Consider the following 26,804-nt stretch of genomic DNA (forward strand, 5'->3'; position numbering starts at 1 on the left):
AATCACTAGTGCTCCATTATTGCAGTTGGGCCTCCTAAAAACTCCTAGAGCTGGGCAGGGCAAGGGAGGGACCTCCCCTGGTCTTCAGCTGGAGGGCTGAGGCATGACAGGATGCCAGGTTTAGAGCCCAGTTGGGCCCGGGTCTTCTAACCCATGGAGCCTGCTGTGCCACAGTGCTCCCTCACCTCCTTTGATCCTCCTGCATGCTGGGCTGGAGAGAAAAGGAAGGGCTACTGACCCATTTTACAGAAGGAACCCTAGCATTTTAAGGACTGAAGTCTAGTGGAGGCTCAGCAGTGGAGGAAGAGTAAGCTGTCGGGAGGGTGGTGGGCGAGTGGTAGGGTCCTGACCTGTCTCGGCATCTCTGGAAAGCTGGGTGTGGCCTCTGAGGTGAGAAGATAGTTGTGGGCCACCAGCAGGCCATGACAGGCAGGCAGCATTACCCAGGCTTCTCTCTCTCCAGTCTCTCCTGTGTGGCATCTCCTTTGAGGGTCAGAGAACCCAGGGAGGGAGGCAAGCCGGGGTGGGTCTCATCATAGAAAAGAGAAGACTGGGGTCAAGAGGGTATGTTCCTGCCAGGATGCCAGCTTCTGATGCCACCTGCAAAATTGGTGGCACCACCTCAAACTCAGCAATGGCCTTTTCAAACTTGGCTCAGTACAAACAACTCCCAAACCATACACTTTAGGAAAACTTCAAAAGAGATTCCAAAAATTGTTTTTGGTGTTATACGTTGCTCAGTGGCTTGGAGGTCCTGATCAGTCTGCTGAGAGAAGTGGCTGCCTCAGTTAATCAAGTGATGTGGGACTCTGGAAAGCACCAGAGGTGAGGCCTCCAGGCAGGAAGAGCAAGGTTTACGCCCCTCTCCTTCTCAAGGCACCTGGGAGCTCACAGTGACCGGGTTTCACCTGCAGGAAGTGAAGTGGTGTTTGGCTGGTGGAGGCACAGGACGAGGGGGCTGTGTGTGCTCCTGCGTGTTGGGGAAGCTGAGCTGCCAGGCCCAGGGTGGCAGGTGCCCTGCAGGCCAGGCCAGTCCAGCAGGGGTTATTGAAGATGAGTGAGGAGCTGGGAGGGCAGAAAGCTCCTGAATGTTTCCAGAACCCCCTGTAACTCTAGGACTCACCTGAGCCAGGAGGCCTAGAATTAGAGGCTTTCTGGGCTGGAAGGAACTTTAAAAGTCTTCAATTCCAACCCTCAATTTGAAGTCCCACTGGAGCCCTCTGGATTTGCTTGTTCACTTCCAGTGACAGGGAACTCAGTTCAGGCCTAGACAGACTGCATTCACATGGCCCTCCCATCCCTTTCACCCAGTCCTGTTTCTGATCCTGGACAGGAGGAGGGCAGGCCTGTGTCCAGGTCTCCCTGGTGGCTCTGCAGAGATCTTCCTAGCCTGAGAGCTTCTCTGCTTAGGTCCCACAGTTCCAGGCCTGGTTCCATTTTCTTCCCATCTTGGTGATAGTCCACCTTGACATTTGGGGCTGGAGTGGCCCCCTGGCCTCCTGGTGTTACAGGGTCAGTGCAGAGCGGGGAGCAGCTCTGCCTGTCTCCTTCTGACCCTTTGCCTTTGTGGGACCAGCCTACATCCTGCCATCCTAACCAGATAGCCAGCCAATAGTCGACCCCTCAGTCTTGCTCGGATAGTGCCAGTCTTCGCCCATCCTGGTGCTCTGGGGTCTTGGGCGCCAAGGGCAGGGCATCACAGTCCTCTCACTAGCTCCCATCTGAGTTGGAGCTCCCTCAGGAGCCCCGCCCACCCTAAGTGCTGGTCTCCACAATGCACTTGAGGAACATGGTGTCGTCCCTCACGTAGGCGTGCTTGGGTGACTGCAGCTTGCTGAGGGGGAAGAAGAGTGGACAGCCACTGGCCACGTTGGTTTCACTCTGGGGCCTCTGGAAGGACGCTGAGCTCAGGTCAGGCCGGAAGGCATCGATGGCGTGCTCACGATTGTTCTGGTCCAGCAGCATGAAGGTCACCTGAAGGGAAGGGCAGGTGGGAGATCAGACCCAATAGCAGAGCAGCTTGGAGGCCCAGGCTTGGGCTCAGAGCTGTGCTCCATGCCTACCGCCTATGCAGCCCCTCGGACCCTTGGCTCAGATGGATTCGGAGTCAGAGAAGCCAGGTAAGGAGCACAGCTGGTGTATGGCCAGGCTCAGGGAGCCCACATCACCTGATATTCTGAGTGCACTTCAGGGGCTGTTCTATGATGGGGATCAGATGTTCCTTCCACCCAGCAGAAAGCGGGAAGGTTCTGATGCCCCAGTCAAGTCTGATTGGCTGTTGGGGCAAAAGGTGTGACTGAAGCACTGACAAGGTGGGCGGATGCAATAACCTATAACACCCCCTCTGGCGTGGACAGTTTTGCTTCATCAGCTACAGCTGGAACCTGCTGGGGCAAGGCAGAAGGGTCAGAACACGCAGGTCTTCTAATGAGGGGCTGTCATCCATGTCCTGAGACATTTGTGGAGCCTTTGGTATACACAGCACAGATAGAGGTTCCCCTGAGAAGCTGACTGTCTAAAAGTGACACAAACCCTCTTCCCTGGCACCTGTCTCTGAAATGCCCATCAGGACCCTGAATGGCTTCCCGTTGCCAACTGAAGCAGTCCTCAATCCTGCACATTAGAAGCCCCTGGGGAGACTTAATCCTGATGCTCAGGCCTTATCACTTACGGGGTAAGATTCTGTCGTTGGTGTTTTAAAAATCTCCCCAGTGCCTTTGGGAACTGCTGGGGGTGGGAGGACCCACTGATTCTCACGGCATACCCGCCCTGCCCCACCTGTTTCCCAGGACCTGAGGTCTCTATTCTTGACACTCTGTACTCACGCAATGCTGCTGTTCACCCACAGGGAACGTCTATCCCCCAAACCCCTCTATAAGAATTTTTTTTTTTTTTTGAGACAGAGTTTTGCTCTTGTTGCCCAGGCTGGAGTGCAACGGTGTAATCTTGGCTTACTGCAACCTCTGCCTTCTGGGTTCAAGCAATTCTCCTGCCTCAGCCTCCCAAGTAGCTGGGATGCACCACCTCACCTGGGTAACTTTTTGTATTTACTACAGACGGGGTTTCACCATGTTGATCAGGCTGGTCTTAAACTCCTAACCTCAGGTGATCCACCCACCTTAGCCTCCCAAAGTGCTGGGATTACAGGTGTGTGCCACTGCACCTGGTCAATAATTTTTAATAGACTTTATTTTGTTTATGTTTTCTTTTACAAGACGGAGTCTCTCTGTTGCCTAGGCTGGAGTGCAGTAGCGTGATCTCGGCTCACTGCAACCTCCACCTCCTGGGTTCAAGAGATTCTCCTGCCTCAGTCTCCTGAGTAGCTAGGAATACAGGTGCATGCCACCACATCTGGCTAATTTTTTTGTATTTTCAGTAGAGACAGAGTTTCACCATGTTAGCCAGGATGGTCTCGATCTCTTGACCTTGTGATCCACCCGCCTCAGCCTCCCAAAGTGCTGGGATTACAGGCATGAGCCACCATGCCAGGCCTAATAGACTTTATATTTTAAAGCAGTTTTAGGTTCAAAGCAAAATTCAGCAGAAAATACAGAGTTCCCATATACCTCCTGCCCCCACCCAATGCACAACCTCTCCCACTATCAGCATCCCCTCCAAAGTGGTACTTTTGTAACAATTGATGAACCTGTATTGACACATCATTATCATCCAAAGTCCACAGTTTACATTGGCATTTACTCTTGGTATTTCAACTTCTATGGGTTTTGACAACTGCATAAGGACATGCATCCACCATAACAGTATCAAACAGAATAGTTTTGCTGCTCCCAAACTCCTCTGTGCTCTTTCTGTTCATCTCTCCCTGCCCCTACTCTTGGACAACTGTGTTAGCCAGGATGGTCTTGATAATTTTTTTGTATTTTTAGTGGAGGCTCAAGCAATCCTCCTGCCTCAGCCTCCCAGGTAGCTGGGACTACAGGCACGTGCCACCACGCCCAGCTAATGGTTTTTATTTTTAGCAGAGATGAAGTCTCGCCATGTTGCCCAGCCTGTCTCAAGCTCCTGAGCTCAACCAATCCTCCCGCCTCAGTCTCCCAAAGTGCTGGGATTGCAGATGTGGGGCATTGCACCTGGTTATGAATTTTATTTCTATATAAACTTCAGGAAGATTCCGGACATTTTAGCTTCTGGACTCATGGAGCTGGAGGGAGCCCTAGTTACCAGATCTGATTGTTTTATAAAAAAGGAGACTGATAACACAGAGCAGGGGCATGGTGGGGGGGACTTTCCATGTCACATGGTCAACTCATTGCCAAACCAGGCCTAGGACTCAGGTTCCCATGCTCCCCACCTTACCCCTGCGTCTCCACACTCGTACCTTGTTCCGGAAAGGCCACGGCAGCAGCGCATCATACTCCCCTCTCATGATCACAATGAAGAGTGACAGGTGGGTCCTCTTTCCAGTGCCATCTCCATTCAGGTATAGCCGTAGGCACAGCTTGTAGCCATACTTGGCAGTGTAGAATGCTGAAATGCAGAAGCCTGAGGCAGCTGGGAAGTGCTGGACTTTGCAGATGCAGGACGGGGACCCAGCGGTTAGGCATGCCCAAGGTCAGTGGCTCACAACCATGAAAGATGGGGTTAGAGCCCAACATTCTTCTCGACTAGGGTGTCAGAGAGGAATGGGCTCTTGGGGATCATCTAGCTCAGGGTTTGTCCCCTGGCCATCCAAGTCCTATACTGCCAGGCCCCACCCTCAGAGTTTCTCACTCAATAACCCTGGGGTGAGAACTGAGAGTTGGCATTTCCAGCAAGTTTGCAGGGGTTGCCAATACTGCTGGCCCTAGGGCCACACTCTGAGAACCACTGATCTAACCAACCTACATTTTAGTCTGGAAACCAAGCTGGGTGAAAGAAAGTGGCTGGTCACCATCTCACAGTGTGTTGGGGGCCCAGCAAGAATGAGGGGGCAGGCTTCCTGCCTCCCAGCACCGGATTCTTTCTGCTGCCCTATGCCAACTGGTTGGGGTCCCCTGCAGGCTGGGGGTACATGGGGTGACTCACAGTTCTGCCAGCCATCCTCAGGTGGCAAAAACCTTTGAGGGATGAATCATCCCTGGTGATGATGCACAGAAAGTCCCTGGGCAGCTGAAGGGGCCATCTCACGAAAGCATGTCCTCTGGCAGAGGGTCCTTCTGGGAGGGCTGACTGGGATGTGGATGGGGGTGGGCAGGAAGGGGGGTAGAGGAGGGTCTGATGCCTATTACGTTTTGGTAGAACAGGAAGCCCAAGGCACTGCTTGCTTTTTCCTTCTTTGAAAAGAATTGAGGGAAAAAGTCTACAAGCAGGGCTCGAGGCCACCCCATGAAGAGGCTGTCCTCACAGAGCAGGATGAGCACTGCTCCTGCAGGAAAGGGGTCCCAGCCCTGCTCTGGGAGTGTGACAAACGCTCCTGACTCGGTTAAAAAAATTTTTTTGAGACAGGGTCTTGCTTTGTTGCCCAGACTGGAGTGCAGTGACACCATCATAGCTCACTGCAGCCTCGAACTCCTTAAGTGATCCTCCCACCTCAGCCTCTAAGTAGCAAGAACCACAGGTGCAGGCCACCATGCCTGGCTAATTAAATTTTTTTTTTTCTTGTAGAAATGGGGTCTTGTTATGTTGCCCAGGCTGGTCTTGAACTCCTGGCCTCAAATGATCCTCCTGCCTTAGCCTCTCAAAACGTGAGGATTACAAACATGAGCCACTGCACCCAGGTCACTGCCTCATTTTCTGCACAAATATATGCATTGTTATATTAACAGATATCATTTAATTAAGAGGAACACTTACCAAGTAATTATGCAAGACATTGTGCCAAGCCCAGGGTCCCCAGAAATGAGTAAGAAATGAGTAAGACACTGATTCACTTGCTAACTGCAATTGTATACAAATCCACGTGTCTTACTCAGCTCTCTAATCTTATTTCAGACTGTCAGCTCTCTGAGGCCAGGGGCCCTATGGTGTTCACTTGTGAAAATCATCATCCACATCCATCTCATCCACCCACAGCACACTTACCATCACATCCCAAATCCATGAAGTGGGTAACAATTTTGCTTCCTATTTGCAGAACATGACTGACATCCAGGGAAGAGAGGGGCCTGAATGTCAGTCAGCTTGGGCCACTGCTGTGTGTGGCTGAGAGCCACAGGGCACAGCACGGTTCCCCCACAAACCCCAAGGTCCCTGCATGGTTCCCAGCCATGGCGAGTGGCCTGAATGGGCACCAGCCTAAACTGGACACAGCACGGCTGTCACAGAGCTGGCTGTTTTCACGGCTTGCTTCCTGGGTCCTCTGTGCCCCTGGGAGGTGTTACCTGGGGAGAAAAGGCTGACAGTCTTGCCACAGGCTGACTCTTGGCACCGCCTGGTGACGTTGGTGATCTTCCACAGGAAGGTGCCATCAAAGGAGGCTTCCTCCATGAGGCGCAAGCTCTGCTCCAGCTTGCCCAGGGCCTGGTCTTTCTGGGCCAGGGTCCGCTGCAGCTCCACCACCTGTAGGGAAGGCTGTTCAGCTAGGAGCACCAGAACCCGGCTTGGGGATGGGATGGGGACGGCAGGATGTGGAGACTGATCAGCCCCAAATATGCTTTCCCGACCACGCCTCACTCAGGCACATGCGTCTGTGTTTGAATGTGCTGCCCTCTGCCTGGCCTTCCTTTTCTTTATCCACCAGGAATCCAGGCCCCTCATCTGGGAGCCTTCAACCACTGTCCTAGTTCAGCTGCTCTCTCTCAACATGCTCTTACAGGGCCCTTACAATGATTTTATGAGACATATTTTTCTGCCTTCTCTACCAGATGGTCTCCTCCACTGGGGGCTCATTTTTTCTTGCTGTCCACACCCTGCGTAGTGCCTGGCATGTAAAAGTAGAGCCAGGAAGTCTGTGGGTGAAATGATGACACAATTGTGGCTTTCAGGTAGCCCACTTTTTAACTGGGGCAAGAGTTACATAAATAAAGTCTCAGCCACTCCAACTCAGTGCCTGGCTCTTCTAATAGATTTCCCCAATAAAATGGAAAGAATACAAATTTATTCTTGAGTGTGTTCAGGTAGGGAAGCCATGAATGGAAATGAGCGTCCTTAAAGAAAATTTAATCCTTAATTTTACTGATGGGGAAGCTGAGGTCCCAGAGGGAAAGTGACTTGCTCAGACCCGCATGGCAGGTGGCTCTGAGCACCTGCTGTAATGGTAACCGCGAATGGTGAGGCAGATAATGGTAATGGTGAAGCAGAAACTAAAATCCAGGCCCAACTCAATATGAGACAATGATGTAATGTTAATGTTACTCCAAAAGAAGCAACATTAGAATGGTGATTGGCTACATTAAGGAAAGTATACGCTCTAGAATAAAGGAGGAGACAGCCCTGCTGGAGCAAGAACTGTCGATAGTGGATTATCTGGTCAGCCTGGGACCACACTCCAAGCATACATAATTCTTTAGAGGCGGAGCCAGAGCATAGGAGGGCAATGTGAAGCAGCATGCTCTGAGAAGAGGTGAAGGCACCGGGGCTTTTAGTCTGAAAAGGGAAGCACTCAGATAGGACAGAATCCAACTCTCTGTCCCTGAAGTTGTGGGGACTAGAAGGTGGAGTTGTCTTGTGGGCTCTGAGGGGCAGGTTCAGGCACAATGCAGGGAAGAGACAGAGTGGCCTATTTTAGCTTAGTGTAAGGAACTACTTGCTAATAGTGGAATATGTCCTGCAATGGAATGAGCTGCTCAAGGAGGTGGTGTCTTATCACAAAAGTTCAAGCAAAGGAACTGAAGCACTGGATGGGGAGCCGTGACCTTGACTACAGCTTCTAACTCAGTGCTCTTCCTGGAAGGGTGTGGGGGAAAGGGGAGATATGTTTTGATGGAGTGACTGCTCTAAGCAGGATGAATGATTAGGAAGAAGCCTGTCTGCTGCTCTGGAGTCAGGATGGGGCTCAGCCAGGCTTGAAAGCAAACTTGCCTCCTACACTCACCCTCTGCTCCAAGTTCACAATGCGCTCGCGGTCCAGCTGGCTCTGGTGGATGGAGGTGGCCAGGGCCAGGTGGGAAGCCTCCACCTCCTTGTTGAGGACAGCAACAATGTTCTCAAACACACGCAGCTTCCCCTCCAGCTCAGCCAGAAGCTTCTCCTTCATGAAGTGCTGCAGGGCCAGCTCCTCCTGGCTCTCGGAGCAGGGTGCCCGGTAGCAGTCTACCTCCAGGTCCCCCGCCACTTCCACAGCCGCCTGCAGCTGCAGGTCTGACAGGTTCTGCTCCAGGGCCATGGGCCCAGACTCCAGGCCAGAGCTCAGCCGGGCCTTCCACTGTTTCATGAACCCCAACAGCAGGTTTAGGTGGGAGGTCTGGTAGGTGACCTCATGCTCTTGCATGGACTGTGGGCTCCCCTGCCAAGAGAGTGGGGCTGATCAGTGTAAACAGTGGAGGGAGGACAGGGGAACAGCGGAGAGCAGTGGAGAGCCCTGCTATCAAAAGTCCCCAAGGAAAGTCAGATCCATTCACCCAGCAAAGAAGAGTGGGTTTCTGTACAGTGGGAGGGATTGAGGAGGAAGATCCTGGCATCAGATATGCCCACGATGAGCCGTATACATCGCAGCCTCTAATTCTGCCCTGCCCTGGAGTGCAAGGGTGATTCAGGACCATGGAGAGAAGCGGCAGGGGTCGGGTGGGGGTCATTTTAGTGATGTTCTGCCAATGCCTAGGTGAGACATTAAGAAGAACTTCCCTAAGTACTATCATGACTTAATAGTAGGATCTAATGCTTGGGAAAGTCATTAGTACAAGGGACATCCAGATAAGTGGGCTGATGTTATGGGAAAATCTTAGAGGGGCTGCAGTGGGGAGACCCAGAGGTCCAGAACCATAGTGGACAGATCTCCTTTCTCACACTCAGGTTCTTACCTTGAAGGAGCAGCCGACACCTGCAAAGGGGCACCCAACTCCAACCTCAGCCACCTCTGGGTGAGCCTGGAAATAATAATCACGTTGCTGAATGTTATAGCGATCCCTGTGGCTACCCTGGGGCCTCTCTGCAATATACCAGGATCCACCAAGGCAGGAGATGAGTTGGGCCACACAGCTTTGCAGATGCTGTTCCCTCCGGCTACCTCCTTTCCACTCTTCAAGCTTCCACCCTTCCACGACTTTCCTTCAAATCAGGACCTGGGCCCCGACTGTGATCCTGGGTGGTACTGCTATTTCTCCTGTCAGCGCAGAGTCCGTACAGCTCTGTAACCATCACTCACTCTCTGGTTGCCCTGACTGGTCGGAGGGGCTCTGTGAGGGTCATGGCACATTCCCAGTGCTGAGGGCAGTGCCCGGCACAGCGGAGGCACTCGGAACACACTGGCTGCTCCCTCCTCCTGAAGCCTATGGGGAATGGTGTGCACACAATTCCCATCTGCATCCCTCCTTGGTCGTCTATCCTTGACTGAGATGCGTCCACTCTGCACAACTTTCCCTTCCAGATAACGTCCAGCCGAGGGAAGGGACACAGAGGGGTCTTCAGTACTATTATAATAGCAATTTGACCCCACTGTTAGCCTATTTAGGTCTGAAGCATTTACCAAATGCTTTCATGGTCGTAATTCTTCGCAGGGCTCCTTACAGCATGGTGGGGAAGAGAGGGTGGGTTTTTACTCCTATTTTACTTATGAAAAAACTGAGGCTCACAGAAGGGAAGAGATTTGCCCAAGGAGGCAGAGTTGGGAGGCAGCACAGCCACAGGGCCCCTCCCATGCACATCACTACCTCTTAACAGGAGTCAGCCCAGGAGAGATGGGAGCAAAGTTTTTCCAAAACATATACAGTCATGCAACAGGAATACGTTCTGATAAATGTGTCATTATTGTGTGATCATCATAGAATGTATTTACACAAACCTGGATGGTACACCCTGCTACACACCAAAACTCTGTGATAGCCTATTGGCCCTAGGCTACAAACCTGTACAGCATGTGACTATACTGAATACTGTAGGCAATTGTAACATGATCCCGTGTGTAACTAAAAATATCTAAACATAGAAAAAATACAGTAAGAATACAGTACTTTACTCTTCTGGGACCATCGTACGTGCAGTCCGGTGCTGACTGAAATGTTATGTGGCACACGATTGCATCTTCAAAACGGCTTGTATCCAGAATATATAGAGAACTCTTACAGTCTAATAAGAAGACAAATGACCCAATGAAAAATGGGCAAGGCCAGGCTCAGTGGCTTAACACCTGTAATCCTAACCCTTTGGGAGGCTGAGGCAAGAGGATCGTGCTTGAGGCCAGGAGTTCAAGACCAGCCTGGGCAACATAGTAAGACCTCGTCTCTACTTTAAAAAATTTAAAAATTAGCCAGGCTTGGTGGTGTGTACCTATAGTCCCAGCTACTTGGGAAGCTGAGGTAGCAGGATCACTTGGGTCCAGGAGTTCAAAGCTGTAGTGAGCTATGATCACATCACTGTACTCCAGCCTGGGTAGCAGAGAAAGACTCTGTCTCTCTTAAAAAAAAAAAAAAAAAAAGGAAAATAACAGATACAATCTATGAAAGTATCTTATAAAGTTAAACCATACTTATAAAATAATTTACTTATAAACCATACTTATGGCTGGGTGTGGTGGCTCAGGCTTGTAATCCCAGCACTTTGGGAGGCCGAGGTGGGCAGATCATGAGGTAAGGAGCACAAGACCAGCCTGACCAACCTGGCGAAACCCCGTCTCTACTAAAAATACAAAAAAATTATCCGGGTGTGGTGGCATGTGCCTGTAATTCCAGCTACTAAGGAGGCTGAAGCAGGAGAACTGCTTGAATCTGAGAAGCAGAGGTTGCAGTGAGCTGAGATCGTGTCTCTCTACTCCAGCCTGGGCAACAGAGTGAGACTCTGTCTCAAACAAACAAAAAAACCATACTTATAAAGTTATCATACAATCCACACATTTCACTCCTAGGAACTTACCTACGAGAAAGTAAAACATAATGTCTGCACACAGATGTGTATGTGAGTGTTCGTAGCGTCTTTGTTCAAAGCAACCCAAACGTGTCATCAACTGGTGAGTGGATAAACAAATTGGTCTGTATATGCTACAGAACAACCAAATGGAATTAAATACTAGTAACGTGGATGAACCTCAAAAACATTATGCTAAGTGAAAGAAGACAGCACCAAAGACTACACATTACACATTTCCATTCTTACAAGCTTCTAGAAAAGGCAAAACTACAGTGACCGTAAGTAGATCGGTGGTGGCCGGGAGCTGTGGGCAGGGAGGGGAGTGACATGCAGGGACAGAAAGCAGCTTTATCCTGTGCAGAAACGTTTGCCACTTGATTGTAGTCGCGGTCACGTGATTATTTACGTTCATCAAACTGTATACTAAAAATGAGTGAGTTTTATTGCATATAAATAATATCTTGATTCTATAAGCACTCTGTTATTATTTTTTTTTTTTGAGAGAATAATCTCATGGAACCACGTGAAAGGGGATTTGGCTGAAAGCAAGGGAGGACAGAGGTCTTTCGGACTGAGCAAATACAAAAAGCCACACTAGTTATTATTCTTTAAAAGTAACATGAGCAGAGAGCTGTGGGCTTAATGAGTACAGTTGGTTTGGGACACAGACAGAACATAGCCCAGCAAAGGCCACCCTGACCCCCCTCAACTGCCTAGGGCTTCAGGGACAAGTTGTTCCCAACAAAGAATAGAAAACAGATGTTTTATGGAGGGCAGGCAGAGGGCGGCCTTGGCAGGGAGACCGTGCTGGCTTCGGGAAGTCTGTGGTGATGAAACCTCTCCCAACATGTAGCTTTTGACACGTGAGAACAGTGGAGGAACTGATGCTAGGTGTGGATCTGGCTGCTGGGCGAACACACTTGGGGTAGCCTCTCCGGTCCCACCACTCCCCACGGGTCCATGATCCAATCCTCCGCGGTTCTAAGTGTTGAAGCTTGATGGGAGAGTCATTAAAGGGATAAGAACGTGAAATGATCAAGCTACGAGTGAAATTCCAGACATCACCCTGCAGGTGGAGGGGATGTGTCTTTTAGCAGTGGAGCCTTCCTGGTGTTGTGTAAACAGCAAATGCCTGTTTCAGAGAGTAAAATGCTATACAAATGTAGGGGCCTCCTTCTGTGACGTGTGTACAGATGTGGACTGTGAGGAGCCTTGAACGGCTGCTGGAGGAAGGGACAGGGTGACTTGAGAGGCTTTTCCATCATCATTATTCATTCCTTAGAGTACACGGGAGTTCAGGGTATGGCCTCTGGAGCCAGCCTTTTTGGGGTTCAGAGCTTGTTTCTGTCATTTCACATACTAGCTTTATGGCCTGAGGATAGTTATTAACTTCTCTGTGCTGCAGTTTCCTCATCTGCAAAATAGGGATAATAATAATATATATCCCCCTTGTAGGGTTATTGTGAGGATTAAATGAGATAATACATATATGCATGGGTATTAGTTACCTATTGCTGCTGTAACAAAATACCACAAACTTAATGGCTTAAAACAACACAGCTTTATTATCGTATAGTTCTGGAGGCCAGAGGTCCTAACATGGAAACATCAGCAGGACTGTGTTGCTCCTGGAGGCCCAAGGGGAATGGCTTCCTCCCTTTCCCAGCTTCTCAGGGCTGCCTGCACTCCTCAGCTTGTGGTCCCTTCCTCCATCTTCAAAGCCAGCAGTGGAGCATCTCCCCTTCTATCTGATTCTCATCTCCCTCTTCTGAGGACCCTTAGGATTACCTTGGGCCAGATTGGATAATCCAGGGTCATCTCCCCTTCTCAGAATCCTTAATTTAATCGTGTCTGTGGAGTCTGTTTGCCATTCAGACTCAGCATCCGCCACCCAAATCATATGTTGAAGTCCTAACCCCCCATATCTCAGAAGATGGCGATAGGGTCTTTAAAGAGCTAATTAAATTAAATGAGGTCATTCAGGGTGGGCCCTAATCCAATGTGACCAGTATCCTTGTAAGAAGAGATTTGAAGAGGGACCATGTGAAGACAGAGGGAAAGGATGGTCACGTCAAGGCAAGGAGACAGGCCTTGGAGGAAACCACCTCACCAATACCTTGCCTTAAACTTCTGGCCTCCAGAACTGTGAGGAAATACATTTCTGTTGTTTACACCGCCCAGTCTGTGCACTTTGTTATGGCAGCCCTAGCAGACGCATAGAGCCATGCAAGGTCACGTACTCAGAGGTCCTGGGGGTTCACATGTGGACATCTCTGGAGGACATTATTCTGCCTAACACAGTGTTCAATAAATATGCGCCATTATTAGTATTAGTAACAGTAATTATGGCTATTACTAGTATTAGCAATAATGGCTCATATTTATTGAAATTATTCAGTACTACTACTGAATACTTGTTGAATACTACTAAGAATAACACTAAGAATACTAATTAGTACTAATACTGTTAGTATTAATTAGTGATACTATTATTCCTATGGATTAAGCACTGCCAGTCCCAGTCCCCCAAAGGCTGTCATATATGTGTATCTCATTTCATCCTCACATCACAAACTCTTAACAACAAATTCTCTAAAACTCTATTTTTCCCACTGGATTTCTTCAAGGCGGTGAGGAACATTCCTAAATGAACAGGACCAAAACATGTTTGAATGTTGTCCCATAGGATCCCCGCAGCAATCCTCTGAGGGAGGCAGGGCTGGATTAGTGTCACCTTAATACCGGCAGAAACAGGGAATGGCTTGTTTAAGGCCACACCGAGCTTGTGAGCTGAGGAGCCGGGCGCACCTGCGCATTCTCTCCCATAGCTGTGAGCCCCTGCAAGGCCTGGTGCTGACCTGGCACTCGTGTAGACACTGTCCCATCAGATCCTCACAGCCATGGGGAGGAGGTTGGGGCTTTGAGCTTCTGCTTCCCTTGTGTCGGTGCAGAAGCCAAAGCCCAGGGGTGATCAGTGACTTGCAGGAGGCAACGGGGCAGCGAGGCGAGCCCAGGAGCCTGGAGTCCATGTGTAGGCTCCGTCCTCCCCACCACAGCCTCCTTGCTTGGGGTGGCCTCACCTCAGGCTGGGGACGGAGGGGACAGGAGAGGGAATCAGGAATCAGATTGTGTTGCAGGAGAAGAATAGGGCATCTGTCCTGGGCCAACCCTGGTACACGTCTGGTGTCACAAGTGGCCCCTGTGTGAGTAGCCTCACTGCCTGCAAATTGCTAAAAATAAAGTGTGCAGTGGAATTTCCTCCAAGGAGGAGACAGAAACAGAGAAAACAGATTCCCAGCCCTGAGGAAACACTTGTTCTTCTGTCTGGGTCTGAGGAGTCTCTGGGTGTGTGGTGTTTCCAGCCACCCTTGGCTACCCAGGCCCTTTGTGGTGGGGTCACAGTGGGCCCTAGTGGGGGGCCCCATTCTGAGACCAGGGGCCTCTGGGAATGTGAGTGTTAAGAGGATGTTGGGAGCATGAGTGCCACCTCTCTGCGGCCCCTGCATGGGACAAAGAGGATCTGAACATGCCAGGCACTGCCTACCCCCATGCTAGGCTGAGGTCAGGGATGCCTGGAGGGGCTGCTTGGGCTTGGATCTCAGCTGGTGCTGAGGGGGTACTCTACAGTCACACGGGGAGCTTAGTCAGTCTGCCACTGTCCACCCATTCTTGCCCTCTGTAACCGGGCTAGTAAACTCTCTGTCAGCCTCTGCTCAGCTCAACTGCCACCTCCTCCACGAAGCCCTGCCTGATTCTCCTGGTTGAAAGTAGTCTTGCCCATTCCTGTTTCTTCCACAGCACTGGGTGGACTCCTGCACTAAAGGGTGACTGTGTTATTGAAACATGTATGAAACATTTGGGGGAGGGTTCCTTGTGTAGAAGCAGCACAGAGAAGATGCCACCAGCTCAGGAGCCATGGGTTAGAGCTTGGCTTTGCTTCCTACTTGCTGTGTGACTGGTCCAGGCACACCTCCTCATGGAGCCTCAAAATACTACCTATTGGTAAAACAGGGCTATGGCCACCACCCGCCGCACAGGATGTCACAGGATTGGAGCGATTACAGATGAACACTGTCAAGCTCAGAAGTGTAAGTTTTGGGGGTTTATTCCCAAGCATCACACGTCAAGGAACACAGATAAACAGGGGCACATTTACCCCAAATGCACAGAGACTGGGGAAAGGCTGCTCAGTGTCTTTCCACGGAGGCAAGACTGACTCATGGGACAGGAGGCTAGGTTGCCTTTTGTGGCCTCAAGGGAGACAGACTTCAGCTCAGTACAAGGAAAGAGGAGAATGCTGCAACAGAGCCCCCCAGGGTGGGTGTGGTTGTTTCATGGAGTAATGAGCTCTCTGCCATTAGAAGGACACGGAGCCACGTAGCAGGAGTCCAGTACAGAACAGAAATTGAACTAGACAGTTTAAACGCCTGTCATTTTCTGACTCTAGAAAAATGAAGGCATTACTGTGAGCTACTGGCATCAGATGTCAGCTTGCCTTTGACTTTACTGAAAGGGCCTCAGAGGGAAGAGAGTAGGAGAGACAATCCATTTGCTGGTCCTCAGCAGACAGGACTGAAGGTTATTTTCCAGTCCCTGGTCATTCCCTCCTTCACTGTCACTTCTAAGATCATGTCAGGCAAGTATCGAGTCTCTAACTAGGTCAACATTGATCCTTTAATACGCACTTCTTACATTAATTAATTGGTCCATGGCTCTGGTCACTTCTTCGGGAGATAATCATCTGATGAAGTCAGAGGCTGAGGACAAACCGATAAGCAGATGGCATGGGAAGTTCTGCAAGGAGGGATGGCCCAGCCCTCTACCTTGCCTCCATTTCCCAGGTTGCCCCAGATGTGCAGGCAAACTTAGGAATTACCACACATGCAAAAGGTTGACTTATCATCAGCCACTTTCCTGTGGTCAAAAGTTCCCCAAAGTTCCCTTCGGGGTAAAAGTGAGAGGAGTCCCTGGTCCTTCCCCTCTGTGGTTTTGTGTAGGTGATCAGATCATGACTACTGCCCCACCCCAGCGTTTCACCCAGAGTACAGTGGTGAGTCTGCAAGGTGGGGAAGCCACCTTGCAGAGAGGGGAGGGGGCTAATGTCTCTCAGAGGTCTGCCTGCATTCAAGAAGACTTCTTTGCTACCAAATATAGGCAGCTTCCTCTCCCATCCCATAGCCTGTCAGGGTGCCTGTAATTCTACCATTAAAGTCCCTACATTTGGCTTAAGGCAGCAAGTTTCAAACTGTGCCCTGCAGGGCCCTAGGAGTCCCCAGAACCCCTTAATTGTTAAATGGAGCAATTGACAGGTGGGGGCTCCAGGCTCCCCCTCCATCAGAACACTTCTACTTTTATCTGATTGAAAAAGATGAAAAAAAATCCATTGGATTAAGAGATATTAAAATATCTATATTATCTAAGATTTACACAACAAATGTATATTAATTTTGTTAAGAGGAAAGAATAAAACAAGCTAAAAACAATACTCCTAGAGCATTTAAGCAGGTAAAGGCCTTTTGCAAGTGGGGACAGTGGCCCACAGAGAGCTGAGGGTCTGCCCGTGTCTCACAGCCAGTCCACCAAGAGCCAAACAGGGAGGGTCAGGGAGTTACTCCACCAATCAGCGTGTCATATTAACTCTTACCACATTGCAGAGTGGAAAGTTCCAAGAACATGCATTTGATCCTTACTCTTACTCCCTGAGGAAACTGTGGATGGAAGGGCTGCTGAAAAGCAGATGGGAGAATGCTCAAAACCAGCTCTGGGTGGGACAGGAAAGTCCCCTGAACCTTCTGAATGAGAGGGACCAGCTCAGAGAAAGGAGAAGGAGGTGCGGACACTCACTTGCCTCTGGTCCAAGGGTAGAGGGATAGCTGCCCTGCCGGCACTGCTACTGTGACCTGGACATCACAGATCCGGGAAAGGTTTTGCAGAGCCAACTTAATATTCTCATTTTACAGATGCAGAAACAGGGCCTGGGAGTTGCCTCCACCCAAGCAGAGAGTTATGCACAACCTGGACATCAGGGTCCTGATCCCTGGGCCACAGTTTTCTGCAAGAAGAGGGCTTTGGCTGAAAGGAGCCAGGCACCTCACAGTGGAGGCAGAGAGGGTGGCTGGGCACTGAGACTCCTCTGTGGGTCTCAGGGCCCCATGTGTAAACAAGAGGATTTGATTTTGAGCAGCAACTCCTGCCTGCTTGAATTCATGGACCAATACAAGTGTGTTTTTTAACCTGAGAGATTAACAAAAAGATTGCTATCTTTTTAATTTTACTTAGTAAAGGCTTTACCAAAAACTATCATCTACTATTACATCCTTTCATTTATGCAAAGACATGCATAGGATGGACAGAATCTCAGAGTAAAGGTTGATTTTATAAATGGAAAGAATTTAGTTTACATAAACTCATTTATATAATTGCCTTATTTATCTATTTTTTTTGAGACGGAGTCTTGCTCTGTCGCCAGGCTGGAGTGCAGTGGCACAATCTCGGATCATTGTAACCTTCGCCTCCTGGGTTCAAGCAATTCTTCCACCTCAGCCTCCCAAGTAGCTGGGACTGCAGGCGCGTGCCACCACATCTGGCTAATTTTTGTATTTTTAGTGGAGACGGGGTTTCACCATGTTGGCCAGGATGGCCTCGATCTCTTGACCTCATGATCTGGCCTGCTTCGGCTTCCCAAAGTGCTGGGATTATGGGCGTGAGCCACCACGCCTGGCCTAATTGCCTTATTTTTATCATTTTGTCATGAACTGATGGGAATGGATCAGTCCACGATAGCATGTGGGAACCTCTGAGCTGGACATGTACCCTATGAGGGTCAGCTGGGGAGGGCCAGGGTTCTAAATTGTAGCTCCTGAAAATGTTTCTCTGGCCTATCACACTTCCAAAGGTGTCTCTTATCCCTAGATGCACAGTTTGGCAGAGCACAAGAGGTGAGCTGATCATGGTCTCTCCCTGCCTAAGGGCAAACAGAGGCAGACTGAACCATCTAGATTAGGAGTTTGCTAAGTATTTTTGTAAAGGGCTGGACGTAAATATTTTGGGCTTTGAAGTCTCTGTTACAAGTACTCAATTTTATGTAATTTTCATGTGTCCCCAAATATCTTTTTCTGTTTTTTTGAGACAGGGCCTTATTCTGCTGCCCAGGCTGCAGTGTCGTGGCGTGATCATGGCTCACTACAGCCTCAACCTTCCCGGGCTCAGGTGATTCTCCCACCTTGGCCTTCAGACTAACTGGAACTACAGGCATCTATCACCACTCCAGGTTAGTTTTTGTATTTTTTTTAAAGGTGGGGTTTCACCATATTGCCCAGGTTAGTATCAAACTCCTGGGCTCAAGCTATCTGCCCACCTCAGCCTCTCAAAGTGTGAGGATTACAAGCATGTAATTCTTTTTTTTTTTTTGGAGATGGAGTCTTGCTCTGTTGCCAGGCTGGAGTGCAGTGGCTTGGTGTTGGCTCACTGCAACCTTCACCTCCCAGGTTCAAGTGATTCTCCTGCCTCAGACTCCCAAGTAGCTGGGACTACAGGTGTGTGCCACCACGCCCAGCTAATTTTTATATTTTTAGTAGAGACGGGGTTTCACCATGTTGGCCAGGATGGTCTCGATCTCTTGACGTTGTGATCCGCCTGCCTCAGCCTCCCAAAGTACTGGGATTACAGGCATGAGCCATCATGCCTGGCCACAGGTATGTAATTCTATGTAATTTGCATTCTAACACTTCAGAATTACAGGCATGTAATTCAGTAACAGTTTGTCATTTACCAAGGGGTGTATATTTGTTATTATAAGAACTTTTTTGATGATTATTAATTAGGCCTCGTAACAATTCTGTGATGCAGAAAACAGATTTACAGACAAGCAAGCTGTGGCTTGGGAACATTAGCAGTGCACCAGACCACACAGTGAGAGAGCAGCCTCACTCCGCCTCGAGAAATTACAGGTCAGTACGCATGGCCTATCGTTCCTTTGATTTTTTCAACCATTTGAAAATATAAAAACCATTCTTAGCTCGTTGCTCAGGTGGTAGGCCAGAGGTGTCCCATAAGCCACAGTTTGCGGACCCCAGACTGGATTGCTGTCACCCTAAGTCTATCGCCAGGTGGCTTTGGGCAAGACCCTTCACCACTGTGAACATCAGTTTCCTCACTCCTTATAAAGCAAATTCAGTCCAGACTCAGAACTAGGAGGGAGGTGCCTGCCAGGGGTGGAGCAGGCAGCTGTCTGCTCAGCTTCAACCTGGAAAAGTCAAGACAATGGACAAACTTTTCTGTGATGGGCCAACATACCTTCTCCTGAGTTCGAAGACGGCTTCCTGGGCTTATAGACTGGAGGCCTTCCCCTCTGCATTTGGGGCAGATCCGATCCTCGCCATTCCTGGGGAAACAGGGACAAAGCACTGGAGTGATGCACTCTAGCTCCCTGCACCGTCCACTCTCCTGACAGCTCCAGAAGCCTGAAGCGTCAGCAGGTGGTGATCGCGTACGTTCACAATCCCAGAGCCAGTTCCTACATCGCAAAAGTGCCGAGCATCCCACATTTTTCAGTGGTTTGCAGTGAGCTTCCTGGGCTGCCAAATCTGCCCTGACTGCACTGACCGGAAGCTATTATAGCCCTTACCTGCCCCGCTTAGCGTGAATATTTACAGGTTTCATTGCAGAAACATTAATGTGCTTGATTACAAGGTGCTGCTCCATTCCCTGCCAGAGGAATTAGGTGATGCCCTGATTTGCTTTTCTAAAAAATTCTGAATTTCAAAACACATCTGATGTCAAGGGTTTAGGCAAGAGATTGTTGACATGTAACTATACTTGCTCTTCTCATTTGGTCCTCCATTTGATTTTGGTCTCATATTTTTAGTGATTAACAGAGGATCATGGCCTATTAGAACAAGAAGGGGGGCCTCAGAGAACAGCTGGCCTGGAGGTTCTTAATCAGGAGTGGGTGTCAGATTCTAACAGGTGACATCTAGGTGCCCGTGTTTTTTTTTTGTTGTTTTGTTTTTGGGTTTTTATTTTTTGAGAGAGGATCTCACTCTGTCACCCAGGCTAGAGTGCAGTGGTGTGATCTCAGCTCACTGCAAACTCTGCCCCCAGGTTCAAGCCATTCTTGTGCCTTAGCCTCCCGAGTAGCTGGGATTACAAGTGTGCACCACCAGGCCCAGCTAATTTTTGTATTTTTAGTAGAGGTGAGGTTTCACCTTGTTGGCCAGGCTGGTCTCAAACTCCTGACCTCAAGTGATCCTCTTGCCTCGGCCTGCCGATGCTCGGGTTATAGGCGTGAGCCACTGTGCCCGGCCAGAACCTGTGTTTTTACAAAGCTCCTGGTGTCTCTGACCCGATACTGAGATAGCCAGTTTTACAAGTGAGGAAATGAGATCCCAGAGGGCATGTGGATTCCAAGGTAGAGTGAGTCAGGAGCAGAGCTGAGTAGAAGTTCTTCAGGACTTAGGCCTCAGGCTTCGGCCTTCCAACTTCCAATCAGCTCCCTCCTCTGTCAGGTTTTGGAAGGATGGAAAGGGGAGACCAGGAGATCCACCATCAGAGCCTGAGCTTGGTGGTAAAACCAGTCAAGCTCCGCTCCTCCACCCCCCGGCTGGCCTTTCCACCGCCACAGCCTCTCCTCGCTATCCCACAGCCTCCTTTGCCGACAGATTTGAACTTCTCACTTGCCTGATTCAGCTTTCCCACCTTCTTAAGCTATAAAACCCCAAACAAAAGGTCATCACATGAGGCAGTTTAAGGGCACATTTGCCAGGAAACCGTCCAAAGCTGACCTAATTTCTCTGTTAGGCCTCAGTGTCCTCATTTGTAAAATAGGTGGGAGCCGATGCCTTTCTGTGGCTTCCTCTCCTCCCACCACAGCCAGAAGGGCAGTGTCAGGGAGTGTGAGAAAGGGTGTGTGGAAACTGAGGCCTAGACAAGTAAAGTCACTTGCCTGAGGTCACAGGCTCCTCGGCCCATCACCTTCCATCAGGGGTCCCTCCCTGGCACCCACTTTCTGCCCGCCCTCCGCTCCTCCATCACCTCACCTCAGGTTCTCAGAGAGACAGGCTGTGCAGCAGAGAGCCCTGGGTTCCTTTGGGTCCTGGCAGACGGTGGGAGGGCACCCAAAGGGAAACTCATTCTCATCAGGGGCCGGGCGGGGGCTGCTGCCTGAGCTGGAGGCCATCTCAGGATTCCAGGCTGGCCAGAGGGCCCGTCTAAGTTCCTCCAGGGCAGGGGACCAGCTCTGTGGAGTCCTGCCCTGGGCTTCACTTTCTGGTGAGTAGGAGTCTGATGACTTTATCTTCTTCTCTCTGGCTTGTGTGGTTCAACGTCATAGCTGAGTCACAGCAGGGATGGAGCAGGAATTACCCTTTGTGGTGATAAAAATCCCCTGGATGGTGACTGAAGGCTTTAGGAGTGTCCAGTCATTTTTTATTTTAGAGTGAGAAAAAGCAAGAGAGCAAGTCAGAGAAAATGAGCCATGTCACAGACTCTCAGAAAGCACAGTGAGAGTTCCCCTGGCTAAGAATCACAGGCTACCGCTGGCTTCCCCCACCTCCCTGGGCACATTGGAGGAGGGCGCCACAGCTGGCCCCTGGTCTGTGTTCCCTGGCACCTCTGAGCAGCCTGGAATTCTCAGTGGGGGTGCTCACCTTCCTAGTGGAAATCCCCAGGGTGTTGGAGGCAGGTCCAAAAGTTTAAGTTCTAGGCGCTTTCACTCTGCTCTGTTCAGAGCATCTGGGTAACCTCAAGAAGTCACTTCCTCACCGTGGGTTTGGATGACCCATTCTGTAAAAAAGAAGTTGCAACAGGTGGCCTCTGAGCTCTAAAATTCTGGGACCCTATCTCTCCTGGGACTGAGGTAACCAGAAGGAGCAGGAAGGCCTCTGATGACCCAACACCTCATGGCATTCTGAACAGTCACGGTGACACCATGACTTTCCTTTGAAATCCAAGGCCTTAGGACCACAGACTCCTCAGGGCCCTCCCCGATCACCCCACTCAGGAAGTCATAGGTGGCTACATGCTCAGGTCAGGCGTCACCACGTCGCTGCCTCAAGGAGAACAAAGCACTAAACAAATACAAGATCCATGTTCTCAGGAAAAGTTCAGCTTGAGAACGATGGCTCCTGCATGTCTACTGTGTGCTGGGCAGCAGTTTACGGGCAAGGAATTCTTCTGCAGCCGTATATACGGTCAGAGAAGCAAGATGCTTGGTCCAGAGGCACACAGCTCCTCTGGTGGTGGAGTGGGATTCGCACCAGGGCTGTGGGGTCCCAAGCTCTGTGTGCCTGGGATGGAGATCAGAGTACCCAGCTCTTGTTTCATCTATCAAATGGAGATGATCCCTACACATCTTTCCATCCTGGTTTTGCAAACTTTCATGATGGTTTCAAATCATGGGTTTTAAGGTCAGACAGCGCTGAGTTGGGATTCTGGGTCCACCACTTACTAACGGTGGCCCCTGGGACAAGGTCCTCTTAACTTCCCTGAAGCTCATATTCTGCATCTGTAAAATGAGACAATCATACCTATTTCACCCAATTGTTGTGATGACTAAATGAGATGGTGGGTCAAAGTGTGGCGTGGCGCGTAGCCCAACTGAAGTACTTGAAAGTCTTTGACATTTGGCTCAGATGATGGCTACAGGCCTTCCAGCTCCTCAGAGAAAAGGATTAAAGTGGTGCATTATGCTTATACTGTGTTTTCACGTCTCTCAGCTGGAGCCTCAAAGGTTGGCAGGGCAGGTCATCTGACCTGAGATACATTAAATTGCCCACCTGCCATGGTGTAATACTGGGGCTGCCACAGGCTGGTGGCAAAGAGGGCACGCATGGCATCTTACTGCCGCAATGTACATCGGAACCTCCACCCGTATAGCAAACGACCTCTAGACCTGCACCAAGACTATCAGAAGACACTCCCTTTAACTGTGTACCCCACACCCGCAAACTTTCCTGCAGCCCTACCTGTTCCCTCCTTCCCCTGGTTTGGGAGCAGGCACCCAAGACTGATCTCGCCATCTCTGGGTCCCTTCTCTCTCCTTTGGCCTCAATACCACCCTCTACCTGCTCATTCCCACGGCCATCAAAATGTGCCCAAGCTGCTCTAATAAGAAAAGGGAAAAATAACTAGTACTGCTTTTGGGTGCCGTATTAGGTAATTTTATGGACATCATCTCATCTAATTTTCACTCTGTGAAGCAGGTATTGCCATCATCATCCCCATCCTACAGATGAGAAAACCGAGGCACAGAGAGGTTAAGTGACTTGCTCAAGGTCTCACAGCTAGTGAGTGGGGACTCCTGAACCCAGAGCCAGTCCTCTAACCACGCCTGCTTTCAAAACACTCTTTCTGCTTGTCTCCAATTTCCACATCGACTCTCTCTCCTCACTTAACGGTAGAACTTCTAGAAAATATTGTCTATACAGGCACCTGGATCGCCAGGGAACCATCTCTCCAAGTTTATACGAATGTCGAGGACTCCAAATGCACTGGGCCTGTCCCAGTTTCTATCCAACCAGCCGTCCTGCCGGCACCTGACCCGGCTCCCAGCCCTTCCTTCGGAATCCCTTCCTTTCCCCGGCTTCCCGCACCCTCTAGGGGGAATTCCCCCGAGTCTCTGGTGGCTCCTTATCCGTCTCCGTGACCCCTTTCTCTTCCATGCTGAGCCTCCGTCGGCTCCATCCACGAGGAGTCTCTGCGTCGCGTGTCCCCATTTCCCACTCGTCCTTCGGGGCCCCCTGCACCAGACACAACTCCCCTGGGAAGTCTCCGTGGGCTGCCCCGTGATGAGGCTGGGCGCCCCGCTCTGTGATTCCTCGCGCCCGCCGGCGCCAGCACAACCCCGGCCGCCCGGCTCCGCAGGCCCGGTTGCCTGTCTGAGTCCCCAGCCCCGTCCGGGAGCCTGCCCAAGGGCGGGGACTGCCGCGTCGCCACCTCCACAAATCGTTGCGAGCGCAGCGCTGGGAGACTGGCAGCGCCGGAGCCTGCGGGGAGGGAGGAGCGCCCGGGGCGCCGGGGCTGGGGACAGTGAGTCCGGGGGCGGGCTCCGCAGCCGAGGTTCCAGGTCCCCGGCCGCGCCCGGGGAGTCCCCGCCTCAGCGAGCGCGAGCTGGAGCGGGGCGTCCAGGGCGAGGAAGGGGGCCGGGAGCCGCCCTGCGGTTCTGGCGCCGGGGTGCAGGGCAGGCAACCTAGGCGCCGCCTCTGCCACCGCATCCCCGCTGCCCCGCCGGGAGCTTCCGGTGGGGTGTGGAGGCCGCAGCCGTGCAGGCGGAAACCGGGGAGGCAGGGCCGGGGCCGGGGGCTGCTCCCCGGGCCGCCCCGGGGCGGGGCGGGGCGAGCGATCCCCATGCGGGGAAACTGAGGCTGAGGCCCGGGTCTGCGGCGCCACGGGCACTGTGCGCCCACTGTTAACTGACACGCGTGGACGCCGCTCCTCTGCGTGAGGGGCTCCTGGCACCTGGTGCGGCGCCTGCGCGTGTTTAGTGCTCGGTAAACTGCCCCCTGAAAATACAAACACAAACCGGGAATTGGAGCCCCCACCCTGGTCCCCTTGCCTGCCCGAAATCCCAGTCTTACCCTTCTTGGATTTCTCCAGAGATCCTAGCACAGTGCCAGGCTGGCCCAAGCTTACTGGGTTGGAGCAATTGAGGAGGAAAATAAATATTAAATCTGAATAAATAATAAACTCTGAACCAAAGTCCCAGAATTATCATAGTGAGCAAAGAAGCAAGCAACCTCCCCTGGCTTAGTTTAGATCGCTCACAGCTGCCGAGCTTATCTTACATTCCAGGCTAAGTTGTAAACTGTGTTTAGATAAAAAGCAGACCCAGCACGGACTCCTCCTTCGGCTATAAGACATCCAAGCATATCTTTGTACCTGCAGACCACAAGCATATTTCTGTAAAATTCTGTTTTTCCTCCCCAGTTACAAGTCCTGGAAACGCAATAACCAAGTAGACAATGTATGTTTTCTCAAGGTTGTAAAACGTGTCACAAGTCAATGATTAACTGTCTTTGTTTAAGCCTATTTCCTGCCTTGTCTTCCCAGCTGAGAAAATATATAAGCAAGGTATTTTCTTTGCTTTAGGCAGGCGGCCATTACTAGCAGTAAGGCCACTGTCAGCCGGACCTCCAATAAAGAGGTTCTCTTGTGTCTTTTGATCGCTCTGTTCTTCTCCGCTCAAATTTCCACAACACAATCAGTAAAGTGATGGTACTAAGTGGTTCCAGGCACTGTGCTTTTACAAACCGGGTATTTTAAGGAACCGTTTCTGTTTTCATTTAAACACACACACAATCGCTAAGTCCTTATGAATATGTAGTAATCAAAATAGTGATGGAACTTAGTGTTGGGGTAGAATTTTAGATTAAAAGCTACAAACCACTTTTATTTTTGCAAACTACCAATTTGACAAAGGCTCCTTCTCTGTCAGACGTCTTAGTAGGACTGATGGAGGGAGGGGCGAGGCTGCCCACCTTGTTGGTTTGGTTTTAACCCCTCAAAGGCACCTGTTAAATCTCTTTATGTGTTAGGATCCCTTTTTATGTGTTGACTCTCAACTGGATTGTAAGAGCAGGGAACCATCTTTTACTTGTGTGTTTTTTAACCTGGCATGACTGTAAGTCTCTCACTTATTGGAGGCAGAGCTGCTGTCCTCCAACTTCCGCTACACAGGCTGAAGCTGCAGGACACAGGGTACTCTAGTGAAAGTGGAACCTCAGGGGGGCCCACCTGGGAGGGAGATGCTACTTGTGGACAAGCAGAGGATCTCAAGGGCCTCTAAGAGAGAATTTCTGCAATCTATGGGAGGTTGACCAGATGTGGTCTCTGTGAAAAGGGTTCAAAGAATTAAGTGTCTGAATTAAAATTAATGGACTCTGAGTCAATTAGTCTGATGGTTTTCCCATCATCAGAAAACATTTATGTGTCGTTGACCTTGCCTTTTCCTGAGTATTGTGAAGTTAGAAATAACATTCTAGCAAAAATGTGGAAAGAAATCTGGGGTTGTTTGTTGAAGGGAGTTCCTAAGTCTGGTGATTTTTCCCTACCTCAACAGACGTCCATATTTTTAAAAAAGAAACAATGCAACTCTGAAGTTATTTGAATTCTAGGCACCAAGCAATCCCTGAGGTTCTTCTAGTTGCTTATGGGACTGGCCACTTTGAAGGTGCAATGGGGATTTCAGTTTCTGATGGAAGTGCTAATGACTCTCATGGTCAGGCAATGTGGTTCTGGGGAAGAGCTTGGCAGATGGACCCTTTGATAGGGACATGCTCTAAGATGCCAATCATGAGGAAGACATTAATAGTAGCCAGCTTGCTGCCTCTGTTTGCCATCTGTAGCTACCCATGTGTCCTGTTCTGAGAGACTGGTTTTTCTGTGGGGCCATTCTTTCCTTCATGGACTCTGGAAACAAAGACTCTTCCAAAGGTGGGCACATTGCACAGGGGCCTTTTGAAGAAAAGTTTCTCAAGGATTTGGGGCCTATAAAAGCCACTCTCTTCTGTCCCACCCACCCCTTCCTCTCTGCCCTAAGCCAGCGTAAGTGAAAAGAGCAGGCAGTCTGACCTCACTCTCTTCATGTGCCACATCCTGTTTTCAGATTAATGAGCTCATTTGCTGGAAATTTACCAAGGGAAATAGTTTAATTTTGGAAAGTACCAAAAAGTTATCTGTAGTCATTCAGCTTAATTTGGGGGGCTCTTGACATGGAGGGGCATCACCAGAGGACCTCTGAATGCCCGGGGAACAGCAAGGCAACAGAAATTGAAAGCTGAGCCCAGTGAGGCTGAACCTGACTCAGAAAGGAAAGAAAATCTTTTGGAGGCCACTCGTGTCTACCCAGTTGAATTTTTTTTTCTAAAAAT

General features: G+C 50.2%; 1 protein-coding gene across 9 annotated transcripts; it reads right to left on the bottom strand.

Moving 5' to 3' along the window:
- Positions 1-622: 622 nt before the first annotated feature.
- TRAF1 (TNF receptor associated factor 1) lies at positions 623-25,627 on the bottom strand. Of its 9 annotated transcripts, none has more exons than XM_032251466.1 (8): positions 24,513-25,627; positions 20,976-21,340; positions 19,234-19,321; positions 8,898-8,963; positions 7,973-8,383; positions 6,321-6,498; positions 4,340-4,488; positions 623-1,974 (listed from the first exon to the last, which is right to left on the bottom strand). In XM_032251466.1, exons 2-8 carry the CDS (start codon positions 21,113-21,115, stop codon positions 1,756-1,758), a joined length of 1,251 nt encoding a protein of 416 aa, XP_032107357.1. In that variant the 5' UTR covers positions 21,116-21,340; positions 24,513-25,627; the 3' UTR covers positions 623-1,755. The 9 variants fall into 9 exon arrangements, with proteins under 9 accessions (XP_032107357.1, XP_032107354.1, XP_032107353.1 ...); XM_032251463.1 differs by having other exon boundaries at positions 20,976-21,720; XM_032251462.1 differs by having other exon boundaries at positions 20,976-22,441.
- Positions 25,628-26,804: the final 1,177 nt, after the last annotated feature.

The sequence above is a fragment of the Sapajus apella genome, unplaced genomic scaffold (genome assembly GCF_009761245.1).
Source record: "Sapajus apella isolate SASKATOON/1434 unplaced genomic scaffold, GSC_monkey_1.0 scaffold76, whole genome shotgun sequence".
Taxonomy (NCBI): Eukaryota; Metazoa; Chordata; class Mammalia; order Primates; family Cebidae; genus Sapajus; species Sapajus apella.

Excerpts from the sequence above, each read along its gene's own strand:
- TRAF1 (XM_032251466.1), bottom strand. The coding sequence starts at position 21,115 with ATGGCCTCCAGCTCAGGCAGCAGCCCCCGCCCGGCCCCTGATGAGAAT. Across the intron at positions 8,384-8,897 it reads GTGTCGGCTGCTCCTTCAAG|GGGAGCCCACAGTCCATGCA; the intron begins GTAAGAACCTGA and ends CTCTCTTGGCAG. Across the intron at positions 4,489-6,320 it reads TGTCAGCCTTTTCTCCCCAG|CATTCTACACTGCCAAGTAT; the intron begins GTAACACCTCCC and ends TCTGCATTTCAG.